We start from the raw sequence: 14,607 nt of genomic DNA, 5'->3' as shown, positions 1-14,607 counted from the left end.
GTTCCAGAACCTGCTTCGTAACCTAAAAAATTCGTAACCCAAATGGATTTTCCCATAAGAATGTTATAAAAAGCAAATAATGCGTTCCACCCGACCATGAATAACCATTTCAATTCATATTTTTCCATTTATTTTTGTTCACTAAGGTTGAAAATTCGTGTAGGAATTACATAAAATTATAAAATTGAAGAATGAAATTAAATATAAACACTAGATTTAATATGCATGCACAGTAAAACCTGAAACTTTACCTTTGGCGAGTGTGGCTGCTGGCTTGACGGAGACGGGAGGAGGGGAAGGGTGAGGAGGAGAGGGTTAGGGCTTGGGGGGGAATCTCCCTCCGTGAACACTTCTGGAAGACTTTCTGGTTCTTTCTCTAGAGAGCACCGTTCACTACGATCACTAATTTTACGCTTACGCAACACTATGTTGTCTTTCACAATTTTGAAAAAATATTTTTCTATGAGCAAATTTTCTACATCGTCGAGAATATAAGGCCGTTGTTTCGTCAATACTGTGACACCTTTTGATGCTTTACTGGCTTTAATTTCTTCCTTTTTCTTCAAAATAGTGCAGATCGTTGATTGCGACCGCTTGAAGAATGCTGCAATGTCTTTCACGCACTCGCCTTTATCATGCATTTGGATAATTTCCTTCTCCATTTCGACTGTAATCATCTCCTTTCTTATGCTTTCCTTCTTGCTGCTTGCCTTCGTCATCTTGGGAGCCATTGTCTTTAGTATTTGGGTAATAGTAATGTATAAGCACTATTACGGAAACACAACACGTGCGCAAATCACTAAGCAAATTTGAGAGCGTATCACGGACAGATGCGTTCAATCTTACCGCCAGCGAGATATTGAAAGAGTTATGGTTTAAAAAGGGTCAAGGGATGCGTAGGAGGAAGTCACGTGACCCTCGTTAAGTTTTGGCCGAAAAAATGCGTTTGCAGATCCCACGCTCATCCGATGTAAACAAAGCAGGCGTTAAGTTTTGGCCGAAAAAAATGCGTTCGCAGATCCCACGCTCATCCGATGTAAACAAATCAGGCGGCCTCCCATGATGGAAATTCGCGCATTCGTATTCCAAGCGAAATTCGTATTCCAGAATGAGGTCGTCACTTCGTAAGTTAAAAAATTCGTATACTAATCGGTTCGTAACCCAAAGTATTACTGTATATGGTAACAAAATCGCCTAATTAATTCTCTAACTGACCAGTGTGTACTATTCACTGCCTCACAAGCTAGCCATTCCATAACAAAGCTATATTTTATATGAGGAAGCTCTGACACTTTCATGTATTGAACATTTGGTTAATCAGACTGAAAATATATGTACCTGAAAATATTATACCTTAAGCATATCTTGAAATGTTACTTTAATGCAATTTCTTAAATTATATATTTCAATGTAGTAGAATATTGGTGTCCTGTGTGTTTGACTAATGGGTTAGGTTGGTTAATCTTGCTGGTACTACTACTTACTAACATTGACTACTACTGGCATGGCATACTCTATGTGAAGTCTGACAAGTGCATATGCATATACGTATAAGGTTTGTTTAGTCTTTTACATACTGGTAAATTGCCATTATGTAGGGATATAAACTAATTCAGTTAATCTGACAATGCTGTACATCTGTTTTCTGTACCATCATACATAACTAATATTACAAACATACCTGGCAGCCCTAATTACACAATTACATATAGTGTACCTACTGTAACCGTTTACTATATAATTAAGGTTCCTCCAAAACACCAAATTTATTGCCATGCAATTTTTGCTCCACCATTAAACACCTAAAACAATTACCTGGGATTAACACTTCAATATAGAAGTTCATACTGGTAAACAGGCTACATCTAGCTGCCTGAGCTAATCATCTCCTCTGAGGTAGCTGCCAAGGTAAATCATCTCCTTTAAGGGAAAACTTTAAACCCATCAGCAATATCAATCTAAACGTTTACAAATTTCAATTCTCTATAGAAAAGAGAACTAAAGGATGAGAAACTTACCACTATCCAGTTTCACAATTCTTTACTACAGTACTCACCTAGAGGTCCACCTTCCCTGGTGGCACCCCACCCTGCTACAGTGCATTGTTTACCTTCCATTGTGAAGTTCTTTGCAAGACACACTGGTCGGACCCATCTAAAAAACAATGATAGTTTAGAACAGTTTCAGAAACTTACATTAAATGGACACCACCAATACTTGTGGTGCACCATACATCAGTCTGCAAAACTACATTTACTATTAAATGCACGTAAAAAGAAACTAAAAATTTAACAGTAATATACATAGCACCAATCATATAAACCAAAATAAACTATTTGAAAATTTAACTTCATAAATCTAAAACAACCTTCCCCAGTTAAATCTTATATTTTCCACTAGTATTAATAAAATAATTTTAAGACCTTATTCTTAAGATGGCATGCCAGTTGCTTAACTTGCCTATTCAGTTGCAATGGTTGCTCCAGCTTGAGAAGAGAGAGGTCATTGTTTAAATGTACAATGTCATAGTCTTCATGTCTAACAACATGCGAAATCCTTACTGTTTGGGTATATGGCGAAAAAGAATTCTGACGAAGCATACCTGCCTGAATCTCATGTAATCTGTTTTGGTACCTGAAATAAAACAATTTTGACTCCAATTAATACGAGAATAAAAAAAAATTAAGATTAAATGAAAAAATGTTCATAGTACAGTAATACTTCATTGTCCCAACAGAAGGTATTCTGTCCCACTTAAAAAATATGGGGGGTGGGGAGGGGTGTTTAACGGACATTTCTACCAGTTGCTGTCCAAGATCTCTTCATAAGCTTATCCTTACCAATCTACAATTCACATTAGCATCTATCATTTTAATGCAATACGTACAGTATTACACAAAATTATTAAAACTTCAATAACTTCATGGAATCTCAAAATAAAACATAAGCTACACTATATGAGTACATGCTTAAGTATTTCCCTCCAACATGAACTATTCTATCACCAGAAATAAATTCCTCTGACTCGCATTGGCCAAGCCGGGATTCGATCTTCGGACCACTGGATTGGCAGCTGAGCACAAAAACCACTCGTCCAGTGAGGAACTACCAATACGTACAAAGTTACCACAGAATTCAAGTGTGTTTGGGTGCAGTATAGATTCCTACTTACTGCTTATCAATATTACCTTTAGCCATAACTTCACATTTTTATATTTATAGATTTTCATGCCTTTTTGCGCATACACCATTCACAGGCATACATCAACTCCAACACCAAGTGACAAGAGCCTCTGAAACTCCACTAGTCGTGTCTTTCAAAAATCTATACCAATCTCTAGCCTCCTTTCTCACAATATAGGCTACTTTTAAGTGAAATTCATGAATGGCCTGATGTAGACCCATTAATTAGGGACATATTACATCACATTTTAAAGAAAACAGCTCAATGCCTAGAAATCAAAATCAAGGAGTGGGCATTGAATGTATCAATTACAGTACTATATTTTTTTAAAATCTACTTCACATGATCTAGAGGGCACTACCAAAGGGGATCTGATGTCCGATACTAGCTAAATTGGGAAGGTCATTCAATATATGTATGTGCCTGTAGAAGACTGTCTGCCAATTATATTATAAATAGCTTACCCAGATCAGCGAGCTATCTTATTTAGCACTCACAGGGTATGTCTTATCAATGATAAGGTTTACAACAGTACATTTATTAAATCACTGCTGTAACTGGATTAATTTTAAGTGGAAAAATGGAGTTCAGACAAAAATTCGTTATCTGATTTATTCCCAAAACCTGACACTGATATACTATACACAAATCATAATTCAAGAGAGCAGGATTCCTTGTGCCAGGTCAGCATCTATTTTCTTTCTATTAATCTCAATTAAATTTAGTACATACAAAATTTTAAAGCTGAAGGATCCAAGTGAACTTACGATACAAAACAATGACCAGCCGAGAGAATCCACTCTGAATTTATGATTGAACCACCACACAGGAAGCCTTGGACCTCCTTCACAATGCCCACCAGGAAAGGCCAAACCTCGGGCAAGGAATTCTGGCCACCAACAACCTTGCCACCAGCACTGTGATCTCGATGCTGACGAGACAGAATGTTCGAGTAGTCAGTGCTGTTGAAAATGTTAAAATCTCCAAACATGCCTGAAATAAAAAAACTACGATTAGCTTTCCAGTCAATACTTAGTCTTCACTTCAGTGGCACAGTCAAATTTGATACACCATATGTTAACAGTTAGCGCCTGTCACTGTATGAACCATCCAACTTATTACAGTATAGCACTACCTACTACTGTCTAGAATATCTAGGAATAAATAATTCAGCTACAAGCCTATTTGTTTTCCTCCCCAGTGCTGAAAAATCAAATTACAGTATCATTCAACACAAACTTGGATCACCTGCATTCCTCCTGGGCCTGGCTCCTTGGTATGTGCTAACACATTTTGGCTCTGCACAAGATACATGCAAGCTTAGCTCCTGGAAGCAACCATCTTTCAAACTAACTTTGCCGTTCTTGGGTGAAATCTCTGCATAAAGTTTGGAGGAGCCTTTGAAAACCACTAAATTATAAAGGTCTTCGTCATCCCTGGAAAAATTAATGTTTATATAGCATGGCAGACTAAGAATGGAAAAGTTTATATAGCGTGGCAGACTAGCAATGCAAAAGACAAAAGTTTATTACTCCAATATAACATTTCTGGATACACATTTTTTTGGAATTAAAATGAACTAGTACATTGACCTACGCTAAAAATGGAAATTTTTTTATATATTAACAAGTGTGATCCGACCTCCCCCTTACCTGGGAAACATACTAAAATCAACAAAAATTAAAATAAGCCATATCTCTTTACAAATAATTGTCTTTAGAAATCATTGTTCTATACTGTTTAACATGCGCAATTTTTTAAAAATATTCTTTCTAATACATAAACCACTATTAAATATCCTATCCTGAAATTACTGCATTTTTAACTCTACTCTAAACACCTTTTTCAGAAATTTTTAGTTTTACCATAGAATTTTAATAACCCCCACCAAGAACAAGAAAAACCAAGTTCGTAGATTTACACCCCGAGTAAGTGAAAATACCCCAAGCCATGGTAATACCATAAAGACCATACAAAGTTTAAATCTGAGCATTAAATATGGACCCATTCCACACATCAAAAGGTAATACAGGTATATAGCCCAGGCTATGGTCAAATCATATAGTAAGCACATCTATATCCAGTTACCTGTACGAAATCCTTTCACCCTATGAATTCCTTGAAGATTGGCTTTTGACAATTTGTGCCTATGGCTCACTGTCCCATTTGCAAGCTATCACAAACAGTCAAATCTGTGAAAGTGAATCCACCAACTGGTCTGATCGACTTTACCTTCACCTGCAAAGCGCTTATGCACTTCAACATTACAGAGCACTGGCATTCCTGCTCAAGTATGCGACCTACATTAACCATTAATTTGTATATTTCAGTCACACCTTTGCTTTATTTCGCACTTTTTTACTCATAACTGCAGAATTTTTCCAAAGCAATATCACCTAGCAGAGTAACCCCTACTTTAACCTTAATAGACATTTGTCTGATTAGCCTAGGGTAACCATTCACGCCCTTAAGCCCCTATTACAGGTATCCGGTTTCCTACGGCGCCGTCGGTCGCGACGCTAGCATATGTTCAAACCGGAGCGTGATAGCAAATCGGCCGTATGAACCACGCTTCAAGCCCCCGTGCCGGCCGGGCCGGATGAACTTTCGCCAGTACTACTAAAGTTTGGGCCGTACGGCCGTCGTACGTCACGACTGAGGACGTAGCGTGTAATTGCTCACCGTATGGTATGACATCAGTCTGAGGCTGCACCTGACAGTGGAAGGTCGCCACCATGGCAAGCTCTTGTGCGGATTACAATTATGAGACATATGATATTCTCCGAATGTAATGTAGGTACACGTACATTTATGAACCTTGGATACTCTGGATTAAAGTTTGAAACTTCTTTATTTTTTTTAATTAACCTGGTATGAATGTTTCATACTAAAACGAGAAATTATAGTTATTTGTGCAAAATAAACTTACCTTCAGATATTTTGGGCCTAAACATTTGTAGATTGCTGCACATGTTTCTGGGATTATTGCACCGAGAGAAGGCTGCGATATAATTGTTGTAAACTTTAGATCGCTGTGTGTTCTTCCTGTAGCAAGAAATCTCAAAGTGGCTGAAAGACGCTCATGTGGACTAATTGCTTCTCTCATGCAAGTGTCCTTTTTTTCTATTAAAGGTGATACCTGACTTAAGAGTTCCAAATATGTGTCATGATCCATTCACATGTAGTTAAACCAGTCTTCTTTTTCTAGTGCTAGTTCCTTCATTAAGTTAACATGAGAGTATTTTTGTCGTTTACGCAGCCAATGTTTGGACCAAATCTTCCTTTTTCTTGTTTTCACCTTCAAACAGCACGCTAGAGCAATAGCAACGAGACTGTCGTCGAGAGAAGACATGTCACTCCTCCACCACAAACAGTGCCACACTCACCCACTTGCCACCGGCCGTTCAAATACGTGTAATAACTCTAGCCGTAGGCCAGAATTTTCCTACGGCACCGTAAGCCAGGTTGGCCGTAGGAAACCGGATACGTGTAATAGGGGCTTTAAGCTTTGCTTCCAAGGCCAAAATATAGTTTCCTCTTCCTTTTTGAAATCGCAAAGCAAAGCATTTAACCCTTTTTCTTGCCCAAAATGCTTCAGTTCACAAAACTCATTAAATGCTAACTAGTTTATTTCCTACAATTACGAAGCCTCCAATATACCACCTGTAGTATGGCACAAAATGTTAACTATTCCAATTATGCACAGGAATATACACATTTTAACAGAGTTCGTTAATCAGTTAGTTTGATGCATAGTTTGACCTTTTAACTTTAATCCAATTGTCTGATATAGAGCAAGTTGATACACACGTGACTAAGGACCCCGAGATATTTTTTGTTAGCTATCCCTTATACGTATAGTATCAGACAGCCAATTTCCATACTGAATAACATTTAAATTAACAAGGTCAGATTTAGCACTACAAGACGGTTTGTTTGTCAATCATATGATTGAGGATTGCTCTGTGGCATTTATATAAAATGGTGCAACGTTGATCTGCCTGAACATATCTGAATTTGCTTTGAATTCAGATTGTTGAAATAAGCAAACTGTAATTTACGATTTGAAGGTAGGTACAATTTATTAAGTGTTAATGAGCTTATCTGAAAAACTATCATAGGCTATTCAGTCTTTCAAGGAGTAACCTTCAATACTCAAGGAATCTATAAACAAGGCAGTGAGACCAAATGGCTATGAGTAAATAACTTTTTTCTAGTGATCTCGCTGGCATTTTAGTTAAACGCTTGTTAGGAAATTATGAACAGTAGGTAGTAATTATTACATAACTTCAGATTACTGGCTAGCGGCCAACGCAATCGTGTGCGATTTGCAGTTTTTAAAACTAAAAATCTCGTAGAAAAATGCAATTCAATATAACAATGATGAAAATATATGTCGTTCTTGTTAAGTAGAAACTTAGTTCATTAGTCTCATATTAATTTAAGAAGCATCGAACAAAGATCACTGTCAACTGAAAAACCATAATTGCTCCACAACGTGATAACAGGCATTATTATATAATTCTCTACTTGTATATCTGGAAACTGTAATTAATAATTATCATATAATTCTATACTTGTATTTATGGAAACTTTAATTAAAAAAATAGAAGTACGACAGCTGCTCACATGACCCATCCGGCTGTTTTCCTCGAAAGGCCGGGAACCGCGGACGTTGATTATATTGGTGGTGGTGTTTTTTTTTTTTTTTTTTTTTTTTTTTTTTTTTTCCGTCTTTTGTCTTCACAATAATACCCTGTGCGACTTGCGATTGCTGATTAGGATACGGGAATTCGAGAGAAACTGGAGCAGCAGACACAGGTAAGGGTTTTTTCTATGCAGTTTTACCTACTGAACAAGAATTTTAATTAATATTTATTCGGACGACTGTAATTAACCCCCAGGGACCAGCACTAAACACGGCGAAATACACTGGACGCCCAAATCCCTAGGTGGATGTCGTATCCGCGGTTACGTTCTTTGCAGTCCGTGCGGCAGGGAAGTTAAACGTAACGAATTTTTTTTTAAATTTCTATGACTGATCAATTTTGACATAAAGAGCATCATTTACCTAATATGGCAAGTGATACCGTAAAACAAAGCCTAGTTCGCTTTCAAAATGCTTCGGCAGTAGTTACTTGACAGAGCTATAGGTTACCGGTTGTCAATGTCTCGCTTTAAACAAGTTACAATGATATATAGACACGTTCTGTATTTCATCAGACTAATTCACGATTATTTGCAGTAGTTAGGCCTGTAGGGTGACGTCTATGCCTCCAGTTTAAGTAATGCCGTACAACAATTACATAGCCCAGTTCGCTTTTAAAACGCGTAGGACCAGGTAGTACTTACTAGGCCTATAGTAGTACCAATCTAAGGTGAGGGTTTGGGCGTGTCTAAAAGCGAAAACACGCGCTGCCATATCTTAGAGTTCTTTGTAGAAGCGGCCCCAAAGTCAAAGCTCTGTAATTTCTTACTAATCAACCCAAGGGAAACATTTACCCTTAGGTCTTAACCTCTGTCCTGTACAGATTATCCTCCTTTCAGAGTCTGGTGAAAGGGGAATGCCCACTCTAATTGTCTTAGAAAGGTTCGCTGGTATAAATTTATTTTTCCATTATTCAGATAGTGTATTGGCATTAAAACTTCATATATGAAACAGTTCTTTTTATTCTTCAATTAACTTATTAACAACCTACATGAGAGAAAACTAAAGGGAAATCATGGATATGATAAATTTCGTACATTAATTATTTCTTTATTTTAGAAACATTCGAGTAATAAATACCGTATATCTAATAAATAAGAATAATAATGATACACTATTTAACCTCGTGATGCATGCATTGACAATGGTTTTCAAAGAGAACAGTACAGAACAGCGTAAAAAGACGAGAGAGAGAGGGGAATGCTTTAAGAGGACTCCTCCTCAGAAGATTCCTCATCAGAAGAGTCAAGACTTACAATAAATGAATCAATATATTTATCAATCAAGATATCTTTTGCTGCATCTTCCACTTGCAATTGCTCGGCATGTCTTACGGCCTTTTCCCAATTTTCTGGTGTCACAGTATCCAGAGCTTCTTTAGTAAGTTCCTATAGATTTGCCATATTAAAATCGTTTAGTTTCGCTATGAAACTTTTCACTTGGCCCCAAATTTCTCAATTTATAGAAAAGTTCAGATAACAGACATCTTTTAAGCATTTAATCACACACAAACACACACGTGTTTGAGCGCCAACTATATTTACATCCGCTAATCCTTACCTTCACCATAAAGGACCCCAGCTTATAAGATTTGACCATTCTTAAGAGATTAACGAAGAGTATATTGTTCTTGACTGACAGATACAGATTTCGATACTTGACCTGAGAATCGAGATTGTAGATGTGGCAACATGTCTGCCACGTTTCTCAAATATGATATTGAAAAACTTAAGAATGTTGATCATTAACAACTGTATACGTAAAAAACATGTTTAGCAAATATTTCAGAGTAATTCCCTTCAGTTTTGGCATATAACATCGACCTATATTCCATAAATTTTCCTTAGAATGGAAGTGTTGGGAACGCACGTAAATGACTGTCGACCCCACAAAACCCTCACCATAGATTGGTACTACTATAGCTATAGGTTACCGGTTGTGTCAATGTTTTGTGTATGGACACATTCTATATTTTACGCTTACTAATTTACAATTCTTTGCAGTAGGTAGGCCTCTAGGGTGACGTCTATGCCACCAATTTCTCAGTTTTAGGCTATGTGAAAAAGCAGAGATGTTTAACATAACGAACTGGATATTGGTACGGCAGTGAATTGCGCATGCGCAAACCTTTGTTTACCGTCTCAGGCTGCATGCTGCAGACATATCAGTGACAGCAAGAAAAATGGCGCAATAATACATTAGTTTTCGCCGAAAAACAGATGTTTTCAGGCTTTAACGAGCTTAAAAAAGCCATAGACATCTATGAAGATTCAAACTTTTAAAAATTGTATATACGTAGGTCACGAACGATTGAATCGGCCCTGAAGAGAACTCCGAAGAGGATATTCAAAGAGGATTATATATAATTATACACACTACCATCGCACCTTTGGTGACTTTCTCGGCCCTTTTTTCTGCCCGGCATCGGCAGTTGCAAAGGGCCGCCTTGGGTATTGCAGCTGTGAGAAGAATATAGAATTTACCAGCTAGTGAAATGGCAAAATTAAGCAATTTCAGCGCTATTCCATTATTTTTTTTCTTTTGTAGCACAAACAAGCGGGACAAAATTCACGAAAGCAAAACAAAAAGGCGGGGAGGGGTAAATTTTGGTAACTAAAAAAAGGGGGACAGATGTTCAAAAAACGGGACTGTCCCGCCTAACAGCCGAACTCTGGTCACATAATAGAGTAGGATTAGCAAACTGGTAAACTTATACAGCTAACTGCCGTACCTACAGCAAGTCAAGGGCGCAATACGGCACCACTGACAGAATCTGCCGTTCCGTACCCTCACCAAACTATGTTATTTGTACGGCAGGATGTCTGAAATTGACGCATGCGCAAATTCACTGCCGTATCAATATCTACCGCGATCGGGATACGGCTGCCGTACCAATATCATGTGCCCATGCATTTCTCCAATGTGGTTTCTCAACTTAATTCCGAAAAGTCATATTTGGTGAGAAGTTTTTCAGGATGACAAACCTCTGAAAAAACGAACGTACGTGTGTGTTTGTGTGTTTTTTTTTATCCAAACTTCTTGCCTCACGGAAAATTAACCTTGGTAACTTAGGCTACACCTATACCATCAAACTACCCATTTGGTAGGATATTAACCATTTAAAGTTTCCAATGTACGTTTTCGTTCCGAATATATGAAGTACTATTTCCTCTAATGTAACTTTAGTAATTCATCATGCCAATGGAAATAAACCTAGAAAGAATTATGTCCAAAAAAAACCTCTAGGCCTATGTCTTTTTATTTGGCAGGTTTAAATCTTTTTTTATTCCAAACGCGTCTCAATTACTTGATGGTAGTCTTCACTTAAAAATTCTTTATCGTTCCAAAGCCATCGAATTGAGAAAATTACTTCACTAGACTTTCTGCCGTCAGTTTGTCAAGACTCCAATATTTGTATTTATTAAATACAGATTAGAATGCAAAACTCTTACACTACGCTGCACCTCAGAACAATATTACAAAACAGTATAGGAACGACCAAATTAATGCAATAAAAAAAATAACTAGGGGTGCACGACTGCTCAATCCCTCCCAACTCACTCCGAATTACGTATTAAAAGTTTACTTTAAATTAAAAGTTTACTTTAAACCAGTTTTAAACACTGCAGTAACGAAGCTTACTTCTAAAGTGCACTATTTACTATGAACTTCCCATCGCCACAGTTATAAATGTCAAGTTTAATCTGCAGTCGATTAAATTTCAAGTACTTTGTTGCACCTGGTTAACTTTTTACTATATGGTCTGCAACTTCTAGTTAACGTGACAAATGGGCGCCGTTTAGCCCTGATCAAAGTTAATGAATAACCTACTTTTAACAAATATTCCTGTATCCGAACTACTTTAGGGTTACCGTAAGGTCGAGTTGAGTTTATCGAGAGTTCGCGTTTTCCTTTTTCAACTGTTAAAAAGAAAATGTATATCTTACAGTATAGCAAGTCAGAGGGGGGACATTGAAAATTTAAGTACACGTAAAAACTAAACTCATCTGGACAAACATGAGTAACAAACATCATTCAAACAGGTTTTTAATACTGAAAATTTCCACCAACGATGAACACGTCAAGCCATGATGATTTCTCGCTAAAAGTTAAGTTATATCACTTACACAATTACCAATAAAGACAAACAGTAGGTATGCTCGAAGTATTCAAGTTCTCTTGTCCGCATTACTTTCTATTAATCACCGTCAGTTATATAACGTTAGAGATGCTCTAATCCTGCAAACGCATGTTAAGGATAATTGGCTCGTCGCCATTTACCTTCTTAGATTATGCCTGGTGTTGCATCAAGAACAAATTTTCTGGCATCAGTGCATACCTATTTGCACCCAAAACCTGCCAGTTGTGAAGGATAGCCTATTCACAGTGTTCCAAACCGACGATATACGTCTGCCAGTTGTGAAGGATAGCCTATTCACAGTGTTCCAAACCGACGATATACGTATGCAAGTCAGTACAAAACATGATCACTTTATGCCCCAGTTTTAATTTACAATAGATTGGACTACATATACAGTTTCAAACAGCTACTATGAGTAAGCACAAGCTAGGCTTAACGTCAAGGCCACAGACTCGAAGCCCAAGCTAAGCCTACGAAGCTGGCAAGTGTCCTATAGGCATTTTGTTCTGATTGGTAACCTTATGAAATTTACAGCATCATGTTAGCAACGTTTAAAACATACGATCCCACGAGGCGAGAGAACAAAAAAACTACATGCTCCGCCTCCTTGGCAGCACATGCATCGTTTGGCGAATAAAAACCTACCTTTCTCCTACTATTTCGTCACAGTATTCTCTTACTAAATCTGTGTAATCTTCAAATCTCTGTGCACAGGCTGGCCACCAGCTTCCTTGCCTCTTCACCTGGAGGTATCCTTCACGTCGTATCCCCAGAAAGGGCTGAAACAGAACAGATCAGTTTCTACTTATTTTAAGAAAAATTTCTGGTGCAATCATCGAGCTTGCAACGGTTCAAGTTTTGACACCCGACTACTAAATGCTGGTAACAAGCAACCAGTTTCAGTATTTCACAGTACGTTTATTGGAATGGAATATGGAGTTCCGGCCAAAAGCCATGCACTGAGAACCTATGAGGTCATTCAGCGCTGGAAAGGAAAGAGTAGGTAGGAAAGTAAGTTTGAAAGATAACGGGAGGAAAATCTCAACAGTTGCACAGAAATAATTGTTAGAACGGAAGTAGTTTAGTGATACGAAATTTAACTTAATTCCTTACCGTAGTATCAGTCTGATTCTCGGTGAACCGTATACATAGAGCTTCATCTTCTCCCTCTGCACATTGCTTGATGCCGTCGCATATACTTGCGGCTGGTACACAGTGATGGTTGTCTTTTTTCCCAACTAAGAAACATTTCATTTCTCCTGGTTCACAAGCTATACCAAAAATTTAGGATACAAAACTGTAGTTACCTCATTTGTACCAATTATAAGGCCTATGATTACCTCTAAAAATGTTCTTATCAAGAATGTTAATCAGCTAAAAGTTTAGATTATTAGAACAGATTTTCATATGAAAGCTTGCTGAATGAAAATGTAAAAACATTGATGATAATGATAATGCCGTCTTTAAACCCCTCTGGAATTTAAAAGCCAAGCTCCAGAATAAAATATATATCAGCCAGTACAAAGTCTTTACTTTTAATTTACTCTTTTTTGTTACCATTATAAACTGGCAGTTGTGCAGATGAAGGAAAAGTAATTCTCATCACACGAAAAACTGCCAAAAGTGGCTAAATACAAGCTTCCTGTACAATCCTGGAGATTAACCTTCATCCCAGTAAAACTTACGAGAACATCCTAGTTCGTCAGACCAATCAGGACAGTCTGGATAAGCGTCGCATCTTCTGTTGGGAAACTGTCTCTTCAGTCTGTCGCCACACGTGCAATGCTTTTCGTCGGAAGCATCCGGGCAATCTATATTACCGTCACACTTCTGATCCGAGGGGTAGCAATAGAGGCTGTAGTCGCAACGCAGTTGGCCTACACCGCATTCAGCTTTCCGGAAAGAAAGAAAAAAACACGAGGTTTATTTGATAAATTGGTGGTAACAGATTTCCTTACATTTCAAGCATAATTCTCTAACCAATTAGCCACATTAGGTCGTTTCTGCTGACATGGAGTAGTTCGCAGTTGAAAATTGGCTTAGTTTTCGTTTTACTGCTCAGAGATTAATGCTGTATAGTATCTACAACATTTCTGCCTCAGTCTGATAGTCTGAAGTACTAGAGACGCCCAATATGTACGACCCTCCCTTTTCCGATACCCCTTGCATTCAGCTGGCACTTTTATAGACTTACAATCCTCCTCCTACCTACACGTCCAAGCTATCCAGTCAATAAGGATCAATACCTAAGTTAGGTTAGGGCAGAAGGTTGATACCATATTTGAATTAGGGTAAAATAACGAACGACCGGCCTTTACCGTAGCGCGACCACCTAACCGAAAAAGTACTTGAACACGTCCTATAACCCAGGATAGATATTAGTCAAGAGCCAGCGTCCGTCGAAGCAACACTTCAGACTAATACTTTCCTCTCTGTACATATACAACTGTTTTCTCCCAAGTCACAAATCAAGGCCATAATTTCCGATTTTCGGGAAGGTGGTCGCGCTATGGTAGAGGCCGGCCATTCGGTATTTTACCCTATATATATTTTGTTTATCTGCTTTACACATTA

At 37.9% G+C, this 14,607-nt stretch overlaps 1 protein-coding gene across 1 annotated transcript in view; it reads right to left on the bottom strand.

Annotated features, from left to right (window-relative positions):
- The window catches only part of LOC135210071 (serine protease nudel-like), a 54,611-nt gene that overhangs the window by 34,825 nt on the left and 5,179 nt on the right, over positions 1-14,607 (bottom strand). The window contains exons 2-8 of the mRNA XM_064242869.1: positions 13,719-13,925; positions 13,147-13,304; positions 12,679-12,812; positions 4,433-4,620; positions 3,952-4,177; positions 2,461-2,634; positions 2,057-2,154 (exon numbers count right to left, since the gene is read on the bottom strand). Of these exons, the coding sequence (XP_064098939.1) occupies positions 2,057-2,154; positions 2,461-2,634; positions 3,952-4,177; positions 4,433-4,620; positions 12,679-12,812; positions 13,147-13,304; positions 13,719-13,925 (1,185 nt within the window). The remainder of the gene's footprint in view (positions 1-2,056; positions 2,155-2,460; positions 2,635-3,951; positions 4,178-4,432; positions 4,621-12,678; positions 12,813-13,146; positions 13,305-13,718; positions 13,926-14,607) is intronic.

The sequence above is a fragment of the Macrobrachium nipponense genome, chromosome 39 (assembly GCF_015104395.2).
Source record: "Macrobrachium nipponense isolate FS-2020 chromosome 39, ASM1510439v2, whole genome shotgun sequence".
NCBI classification, from domain to species: Eukaryota; Metazoa; Arthropoda; class Malacostraca; order Decapoda; family Palaemonidae; genus Macrobrachium; species Macrobrachium nipponense.
Note: the sequence above shows the minus strand (reverse complement) of the source record. Positions and strands in the feature narration are given on the sequence as shown.